Below are 10,036 nucleotides of genomic sequence, written 5' to 3' on the forward strand. Positions count from 1 at the left end.
ATCTCCACTTGAATGTATAATAGTTGCCTCCAATTTAATAGGTTAAGATAGAAATCGAGACCCCTTTCTGACTCCCTCAGTATTCCCTGGGCAGTAAGTAAAATGTTACACCATCCACCCAGATGCTCAAGTGGATAACCTACAAGAGAAATATCCTTAATTCCTCCCATACTCTCATCCTTCACATCTAATCTATCAGTAGGTTCCTGTCGATCACACATACAAATAAAACAGAAATCAGTTCTCTCCATTTCCACTGCCACATGTAAGCCAAGTCCCCTATCTTTCTTGTTTTTACTATTACAACAATCTTGTCTCTCAACTTACACTCTTACATCTCTTCAATAGCTTCCTCCCAAAGGGATCTTCTTAAAACGTAAATCTGATCTCTCACATTTCTGCTTCAAACTCTTCAGAAGACTTCCTGTCTCTCATAAAACAACATCTCAACTAAGGCCAGCACACAGGCCCCACTGCATAAATTGGTCTTGCCCATATCTCCAGCCTCAGATCATTTATTCCCCATCTTTGTTCATTCTACTGCAACCTCCCTGACCTTTCCATGACTAGAACATTGAGCTCTTTCCTGGCTCAGGGCCTTTGAACCTGCTCTTCCCTCTACCTGGAACATTCTTCCTTGCTTTCTTCTCATGATTATTTCTTATCCTTTAGAACCAAAATTAAATTTCATCTCTGTCACGCCTTCCCTGAACATCTAATCAGACTCTCCCCCTTTCCTACTTTCCCCGATTCTCCACCTCAGCCCCTTGCTTATTTTTTTTCAGAGAATTGATAATAATTTCTTGGTTTTATGCATCTATTTTATTTAAATCTATCTCTCCAGCTAAAATGTAAACTCAATAAAGGCAAAGATTTTGTTTCAACTTGGACTCCATTGCATTTCCAGAACCTAGTCAAGTGCCTGGGATTAATTGGTGTTTAATAAATAACTGTTGGATAAATGAGAGTGAATTAAAGAAAAATAGAGAGGGTAATATGAGCTGCCAATATTAGCAACCTGGAAGAAAGATCAAAAGGTGAACAATTGACAGGCTATTTCTTTAAAAGATTGCTGCCAATAGCTTTTCTGTTGTTAAATGTTGTAGAGGCAGTTCTGACTCATAGCGACCCTTCTATAGGGTTCCCAAGAAGCAGCTGGTGGGTTTGAACCATTGACCTTTTGGATAGCAGCCCAGTACTTATCCTACAGTGCCACACCAGGACTCCAAAAGCTTTTATATCCGTCCTTAATTATCCATTTGTGGATATTGTATGGCCTTCATTTCCCTTCCTCGCTCTGCTCCCTGCTTTTTTTTTTTTTAGCCATTTTCTTGCTTAGCCACTTGACCAGGACTTAAAAAGAAAATGAGATGAAAACTCAGATTAGTCCCCATTGGTCCTTGTGGTCAGCTTGGAGAATTGCTGAACAGAGAAGAGGCTGCAACCATTGACTTAAGAGAGGATTTAAAATTTTTTGTCCAATATTGTATCTCTCATAATCATGGGAAATAATAAAAAGAATTAACATGTATAGTGTGCTTGCAGTCTACAAAGGACTATTATATCATTTAATTCTGACAACAACCCTGGGATACAGAATTCTTATTGCCCTCACTTAATAGGAAAAGAATCAGAGGATCGGACATATTAAATTTAACTAAGATTTCATTGTTAGCAGACTTTCCTGGCAGGACTCAGCCCCAAATCATTATCTCAGAATTACCTATTTTCTCAACTGCAAATGCTAATTGTGCATTGTTAAGGTTCTAGATAAAAGAGAAAACAAATGAAAATAAGTGGCGGATTGGTTGAACTAGGTGTTCAGAGTAATTTCCCCCTATTTCCTCTTAATTCCAGAGTGTTTCCTAAAGGAAACAAACCCAGGAAGAAAAGACCAAGAGAACCTGGGGATAGGATGTTCAGTGTCTAAAAGAAGAGAATGAAAGAGCTAGCCAGAAAATGCCAGCCCTGCCCCACCACCCACCTTCTCTGAAAGTAAACTACAAACACCCAGCCTCACCTGCTCCAACTTCCAGAGGAACTTGACTGGGCGGGCACTCTCAAGCAGGGGCCAGTAGAGGAAGGCAATTCTGCAGCCATGGACTGTCAGTGAGTAGTGAGAGAAGCCATCCTCTGAAGAGAGAAGGTGGACACAAGGGTCAAGCACAGAGCCCGAGGTAAAAACAAGTTCAAAGCACCAGAAGGGAGAGGATGTTGGTCTCTCCTAATCCACTCTCAAGTGCACTCTCGATCCCTTGTTCATTCAATCACTCTCTCTCTGTTTTACACACACACATTCACACCAATCCATGGTTCCGTCCTTTAATTAATACGAATGTCATGGGTGACAACTATTTTCAGGTTGAGAGAAATGGAGTCAGAGGAGAGGCTATAAATGAAAGAGCTGAGCCCTCCTTGAAGAGATGTGTCACTACAATCAAGGGAAGGAGGCATGCTTAGAAATGCTCTTAGAGGAGAAGGCTAGGAGAGCGGTGGCAGAGGAAGAGAGGGCACACCGTGACCCAGGCTTTTCCACTGCAGTGAAAGGACTTCTTTAATGGGCATGGAGATGGGGAGGTCTACTGCATGTGAGCTTCAGGGAGATGGGTGAGAATGTGGTCATAGTTCCCTTGCACTCTGAGAGCAGTAGAAGCTCAACATTTTATGTTGGAGATAGATGAATTACTGAGTTGTAAGGAGTATCAAACCCAGCATTGCCATTTTACATGAGGAGAGGGAAGTGACCTGTCCATGGTCACACACCAGACAGTGACTGATCCAGAATAAGGAATCTGCTTCCCTACCTTTAGGCAGTGCCTTAGGGAGACTCACCATTCTGGACAGTGTTGCACACGATAGTTTCCTCTTCCTTCTTGCCCTTGCTGGGAGTTACACCATGCTTCATCCAGAAGGACAGCGTGAAGTGGTCACTGAGGCTGTCCTGCAACCCAGAGCCCAGCCCAGCCGTGCCACCTTGGGGCACCTGCACAGCTTGGGTGCCATTGAACCAGTAGATAAGGCTGCTGTCCTGGCTGTAGTGCACAGAGAGCCCTGCCGTCCAGTTGGCATTGGGGCCAGGCATGGGCAACAGATCCACCTCCCCAGTGGCAGCACCTACAAGAGTCCCAGAAGGCAGAAGTGTCAGAGCTGGGGGCAACACATGGGGAAATGGAAAAAAGGTATGGAAAGAGTGACTAACTGGGGTAGAGGAAGATTTTCTACAACTAGCCTCATCACTTCTGGACTTTCAAAGACAAGATGGGGCTGGACTTCTCTAGGACTATCTCTTTAATTAACCCATTCTCCAGATCTACATCTTGCCCTACCGTTTCCCCATAATGTGCCTGATAACTCTGTAATGCTATGATACATCTTTGCCTATGACATATTTAGCTGCCCTTTGAGGCCACAAGAGCTAACCCTGTGGATATTGGAGATGGTCAAAAAGGTAAGGAAGATTCTTAAAAAGGGGCAGAAGAGGATCAGGTAGAGGCTGGATGGGATGAGACAGACCTGAAGAAGTAAGTGTGTGTGTGGGGGGGGGGGGGGGGGGAAACACCCACCACAGAGTTTCCGCAATGCCCGCTCTGAGTAGTTGTCACGGTCGCAACCCTTGGCCACATGGCTGGTTTGCAGCTCTATGGTGGCCTGAATGTTCCAGAGCGGTTCATCACAGGTCTCCAGGCGGATCCCAGGGAACAAAGCCAAGCTCCCAGCGCCCGGTGCATATTCAATCCTTTTGTTCCAGCCTGCATGGATGAGACAGAAAGGGCAGTGGAGAGAGAAGGCTAAGGCAGCCTCTTACATCCGTTCTCCCACTGTGTGCCCTGCCAGCCTTGAGCCCAGCCAGGGAAGAAGCTATAAGACTATCCCCAGGTCTCCCGCCTTCAACCCTTAGACTATCCTCCATGATTATCAGAAGGGATAACATAAAGACAAAAGGGAAAGATGATTCCAGATGGTCACAGAGCTGAGCTCCTCACCTTGCCAGCTGGGTTTACAGGTGGGTTTCACCTGGATCTCCACCTCTGCGTCATCTGCTGCCCGCTTCTTCCCACAGTCGTAAGCTGTCACTGTAAACTTGTAGAGCTTCTCACCACTGTATTGAAGCTTCTCTGTGTTCTCAATGTTCCCTGAGGGGGAAGGGGGGGAGAGAGCAATATAAAAAGGTCAACAACACTAGAGAAAGCATAAGGGAGTAAGGGGAGGGTTCATGAGTTAATTGAGCAGAAGGTAAATTTGGATGCAAGAGGGTATCTGGAAGAAAAGTGTCCATATGAGGAAAGGAGGGTGCAAAGCGCATCTGAAGGGCAGGCGATGTGGGAGTTCAGCCTGAGGTCACACTGCGGTAGGCTGAAACAGAGCTGGGCCCAGCTGGGCGGGGATGGACTCACCATCATTGTCGATGAGGAAGGGGGTGTTGGGTGTGAGGATCTCGTAGTAGCAGATCTGGCTATACTGTGGGGAGCAGTCCCCATCAATGGCTTCCACCCGCAGGATACGGTCATACAGTTTCCCCTCTGTCACTGCCGCACGGTACAGCCGCTCCACAAACACAGGGGCAAACTCATTCACGTCGTTGACCCGCACATGCACGGTTGCTCTGCACACATCAGAGACGGACAAGGGGGAGATGACAAAGTAGGGATAAGGAAGGGGGACAATGAAGGGTCAGGCAGCCTTCATGCTCCATGAGGCCGACTAGGAATGCAGGAAAGTATATCTGTTCCTAAGCCTGGGGCAGGTCAGCACATTCATCCTCTGCTCCCCCACACCGCCCCCCCAGAGCACCCGCCTAGGTCAGACTCCAGGGTGAAGGTCCTCAAGAGAACTAGGGCTAATGAAAGGGTGACTGATGTGAAGACTAAGAACACCCAGGAGCTGATTTTGATGACTTCTAGGAGTCTTGGTTTGGCACTATAGAGTAAGCACTGGAGTGCTAACTACAAGGTTGGCGGTTCAACCCCACCAGCTGCTCCTTGGAAACCCTATACAGGGTCACAATGAGTTGGAACTGACTTGACAACACTGAACAACAACATAAAGCTATAAGCTGGAGTGGCAAGTGAGGGATTAAGCAGAGAATTTTGCACCCAGCAGGCGCAAGTCTACTGACATGTCTGAGCAGTGCTTGTGAGCCTGTGTGCTGCCTTCTGTGTACCTGTATGAAATGTACATGTCAGGGGTGACACCTCCCTACTTGTGCCCTGGGCAAATAGAGCTGCATGGAGCCCTTCATTCTACCTAAGCATAGATTCAGGCTCCCAGAACCAAAGGACAGGGGTTTTGTCTCCAAATGGGAAACTCAGTCCCAAAGAGAGGCTTATCTGCAGTGCCTCTTGATGCTGCTGTGTGCAACTGAGTCGGTTCCAATTGATAGTGACCCTTTATAGGGTTTCCAAGAAGCAGATGCTGGGCTTAAACTGCTTACCTTTCGGTTAGTAATACAGTGTTTGCCCTACAGCGCCACCAGGCTCAGTGTCTCTTAGTGGCCTAGGAATCCTGACTGCCAATCTTTCCCCCACAGTCAATGAGAGTCAGCAGGAACCAAAGGGAGGGGCCATGGACCCTGTCCTCTTCCGTGTTGCAGTCATCTCCCCCCCACACTCTCCTAGAGTTGTTTGTTGTTGTTGTTGTTGAGTGCTGTCGAGTCAGTTCCAACTCAGAGTGACCCTGAAGAGGGTTTCCAAAAAGCTAGGAATGTCATTGGTTGAATAAGTGTGATGTCTACTACATACAGACTTGTGGGCAGCTAAAAGGAGCTCAGGATGTGTGCAGAACATGGTTCACCCTCCTCCTCATCAGCATGTTGTTGTTGTTGTTAAGTGCCATCGAGTCAGTTCCGACTCATAGCGACCCTGTATAGGGTTTCAGAGAAGCAGTTGGTGGGTTTGAAACACTGATATTAAAGTTCAAACCGACCCTATGGTTGAGTGCTTATCCTATGCCACCACAAACAGGACCCCATCAGCATAGCTCCCATGTATTGAGCCCTTTACCATGTACCAAGCACTGTGATGCATGCTTTACACATACCATTTCTGATATCAGACATCACTATCCCCCTTTTAAAGATAAGGAAAAGTAGACCCAGAAAGGCTCAAAGAGTTGCTGAGGTCGTAAGAGAGTCAGGATTTTTAAAATTGCTGTGGCATTGACTCCCTCACAGTGACCCCTGTGTGTCAAAGTGGAACTGAGCTTCATCGTGTTCTAAATGACCAGCAGAAGTAGACCATCAGGTCTGTCTTACAAAGCACTCCACCCTTTTGATTATCAGCTGAGCAGGTTGAGTTCGCACTACCCAGGGACTCCAGAGCCAAGACTGGATGCTATCAAATACTACTGTATGCTTCTGTCTCCTTGACTGAAGGATCCTGGGAGGAAGGAGCAGCAAGAAAATTGTTCCTTAATCCTATGAACAGCAGAGCAGTGGATGGATATTCAGTGACAACATGAACAGGGGATGGTGAAGGGCTGGAAGAAGAGGACAAAGCTCAGCTCAGAGAGGAGCAGAGAGGGTCCTGCGGTATATTACACAAGGAAGGGTTTCCTCACTTGTGGGACTTCTTGGTGTTGGCCCCATCAGGGCCCTCGCCACAATCATAGGCCTGGATGGTGAAGGTGTGCTCCTTCTGAGCTTCACAGTCCACTGGCTCCTTGGCCCGGATCAGCCCTTCTCCTGTTGCCTTGTCCAGGATCACCGCCTCAAAGGGCACCCCAGACCCATGGAGCCGGAAACCACAGATCTCACCTGGTCCAGGGAGGAAGGGAAGGAGTGAGGCTTCGGCACTGCCTCCAGCACCTCCTCCTCCACCCTGAGGCTCCCCCCCCCCACTCAGATTCTAACTTCACCTCTGTCCCTTCACTTGCAAATGTGAAAGCATGAATTATCAAACACATAGCTCCAACTCCAGTTTCCCTCTCAGAGCCACTAGAGCTATGTTCTGGGAGATCTTGGTTCACTTAACCTCTGTCTGCCCTTGTCTTTTTCCCTGTCAGCCTTTGTGTATCCGGTTCCCCACCTGGAGCCTACGTCTCTTACTTCCCCCAGGTCTCTTGGTTCATTCTTCCCACCCCCAGGACCACCTCTCCCTTTCCAGCCCTCTGCCCTCCCAACCAACCACTTTCCTCGCCCTTACCCTGCCCTGCCATCCTAATTACCTGCATAACGCAGGGGGGCATCCTTGTCCAAGGCAAAAAGTGGTGGATTCAGCAGTACAGTGTTGTCATTCTCCATGACGATGCCCTGATATTCTGCCTCAATCCATGGCTTGTGTTTATTGGCTAACCACAGAGAAAGGAGGGGAAGTACCTGTGAACTGGGCCTCCACTCCCAAAATGGCTCTTGATGACCCAGGCAAACTCACACCCCAGTACCATCACCCTCTCCACCTCCTGCAGGAACACCTTGCATGAGGACAAGGAGGAGGATGAAAAATTAACTATTAAAGGAGTCAGAGGGTCTGTAAGAGGTCATATCCTTCTATAGCAGGACAGATGGTCTCTACGGCTTCTCCCCCCAGGGTACCAGGGTCAGTTGGAGAACCTTCTTTAGGGATATCAAGAACTGGACAATGGAGACTGGGGAGTCAACGAGCAGCGGTGGCCACCGAAAGGGCCCTGGGAAAATGAAGGGGGAGATTAAAGGCAGAGTTGAGATTTTTAGAAAAGGAGATGTAGAACTTTCCTGAGGTCTTGTTTATCTCCCATCCCCACCACCCATTCCCACCCAACTTCATTTCCAATCCTGTGCCCTTCACTCTTCATTGCTCCCAGCCAAGCACCAACCTAAGGTCATTCTCCCAGAGCAGAGGGAAGAAGAGATATAGGACAGAGGGAGGGGGACAGAGAAGGGCAGGGATGGAGCAGAGGAATCAATGCCAAATGCCTGAACCCAGCAGAGTCAACATCCTAAGGGATTATTGAGCTGGCCTAGAAACACCACAAATCCCCTCCCTGCTTCTCACCCCCACACTCCAAAGAATACACTCATAACTAGTACATTTCTATGTCCCCTACTAAGCCACTAAACTCCACACTCCCTGAACCCAATATTTTATACAAACCCATGTTTTAGTCCTAATTCTTGCCAACCCACCACTCTTCCCTTCAGCCAATTCTGGGTGGATGGTAAGACTCAGCCTCCAGATTTTTCCACACTCTACTAATCACTTCCACCCTCCTAAGGCACAGTGTTTCTTGATATCTTGGCATGTTAGCTCCCCTTCCATATCACTCCCAGCCTCTGCCTCCACTGAGTACTCTATCTGGTCCCATCATGAATAGCTCCAGACTCTCAAAGCACATTCATGACAGCACATCAGCAGGACATGGGTATCACCAGAGGGAAACAGAGTCACCAAATGCCAAGTTGTTCATAGTATTCATGGTGAGCCAAAAAAAAACCTTATATCCAGTCTTTCCCCTCATCCCCACACCTCCCCCACACATATACCACAAAAAGCCTTCTGGTATCTGAATGCCTGCCCCTTTGATACTGATGACCACCACAACCCCTGTTCCTGATAGCCCAGGAGAAAGCCACAAGATGGTGCACAGGAGGCAGAACAGGAAGTGGCAGGAGACTTAGAAGCCAGGCTGAGGTCAGAGATGGAGGCAGGAGCCACAGCCAGGCCAGGTGGAGGAAAAACCAGTCCAAGTGAAGGGGCTGAGACACAGCAAGGGCAGAGCCAGGCACCTTCTCTACACTTCTCCCCTCCATCCCTGCTACCCTCTCCCAGCTTCTAGACCTCTCTCCAGCTCTTCTTCTTTAGCCCCTACTTCCTTATATCCATTTCCTTTCACTCACTTCTAAATTCCCTGTCTCTTACTTCCATGATTTCCCCCTCCTCCTCGTTCCTGATTTTCCTTTCCTTCTCCTTTTTCTTTCTTTTCCCACATTTTCCCTCTCCCATCCCCTTCTTATCCCACCATCTCATACCTCATCTTTCTTCTCAGCTTTCCCTCTCGCCTCTCCTTCAGTGCCCTCTCACACCCACTTCTGCCTCTTGCTGGCTTTCTTCATCTGCTTCCACCTACCTGAGCCCTCTGCCCCCAGCCCCCTCCTCCTCCTCCCTCCTTTCCTCCCTCTCAGCCCTCTGACAGCCTCACCCAGCTGAATTTATCTGCTGTCTGCAAGAGAGGGTAGCTCTGGTAACCCACAGGCCAGCTGTGTGCAGGCATCACAGAATGGATGCAGAGGAACACACAGAAACAAACGTGCTCCGAATCACTGAGCTGCAAGGAACAGTTTCTCCTCTGGATGGGATAGAGATGAACCATATGGATGGAGCTGCTACACACCCTTAGTGCATGCACACCCCAGTGAAAATGGAGCCACCGGGGAGGTGCATGTCACTGCTCAGGGATGAGTCCTCTGAGACTTGAGATCCTTACCAGCATGGAGACACTGGGCAGGGATTGGAACAGATAAGAGACCCCCAACATGGGATGGTGACCACATAGGGCAAGATGTCCAACAAGAGAAACACATAGGTAGAGACAGACCAGAGAAGAGGATGTAGTGAAGGAGATGCTGAGGGAGAGGAGAAGAGGGCAGGTCTGAGAAAATGGATGGGAAGGGGGATGGTCAGAAGAGCAGACACCTGTCATGTGCCAGACAGAAAGCCTCAATGCCTCCTGCCCCTTGCCCCCACATCCCTCTGCCCCTGCCCCTCTTTCAGGGTCCCCCACCCCAACCTCACTCACCTTTGTTACAGGAGCTGAAGGGGAACAGGGAGGCCAGCAAGAGGGGCAACAGAAGGAGGGTCATGGTGTGGTGGCTGGCAGTGCAGGGCTGAGATCCGCTCTCCCCTGGGAATCTCAAGCCTGCGTGTTCCACCTTGGGGGAGGGATGCAGGGGCTCTCCACGAAGGGCAGGAAAGACAGAGGGTAGTAGGGCAGTGACTGAGACGAGCCTGCCGTCCACACTAGTCCACAGTGCAGACCTGGGCAGACCCCAACCTAAGTGGCTGAGGTGGGGGACTTGCAGCGGCTTCTACACGGTCCCTCTCAAGCCCGGGGTCCTCACTCTCTC

At 48.9% G+C, this 10,036-nt stretch overlaps 1 protein-coding gene across 1 annotated transcript in view; it reads right to left on the bottom strand.

The window, feature by feature from the left end:
* Window positions 1-10,036, bottom strand: part of CLSTN3 (calsyntenin 3) — a 28,739-nt gene extending 18,703 nt beyond the window's left edge. Inside the window, exons 1-8 of the mRNA XM_006862616.1 lie at window positions 9,709-10,036; window positions 7,162-7,284; window positions 6,556-6,751; window positions 4,395-4,603; window positions 3,984-4,133; window positions 3,564-3,749; window positions 2,833-3,114; window positions 2,021-2,133 (exon numbers count right to left, since the gene is read on the bottom strand). Of these exons, the coding sequence (XP_006862678.1) occupies window positions 2,021-2,133; window positions 2,833-3,114; window positions 3,564-3,749; window positions 3,984-4,133; window positions 4,395-4,603; window positions 6,556-6,751; window positions 7,162-7,284; window positions 9,709-9,772 (1,323 nt within the window). The 5' untranslated portion in view covers window positions 9,773-10,036. The remainder of the gene's footprint in view (window positions 1-2,020; window positions 2,134-2,832; window positions 3,115-3,563; window positions 3,750-3,983; window positions 4,134-4,394; window positions 4,604-6,555; window positions 6,752-7,161; window positions 7,285-9,708) is intronic.

Source organism: Chrysochloris asiatica, unplaced genomic scaffold (genome assembly GCF_000296735.1).
Source record: "Chrysochloris asiatica unplaced genomic scaffold, ChrAsi1.0 scaffold00050, whole genome shotgun sequence".
Classification (NCBI taxonomy): domain Eukaryota; kingdom Metazoa; phylum Chordata; class Mammalia; order Afrosoricida; family Chrysochloridae; genus Chrysochloris; species Chrysochloris asiatica.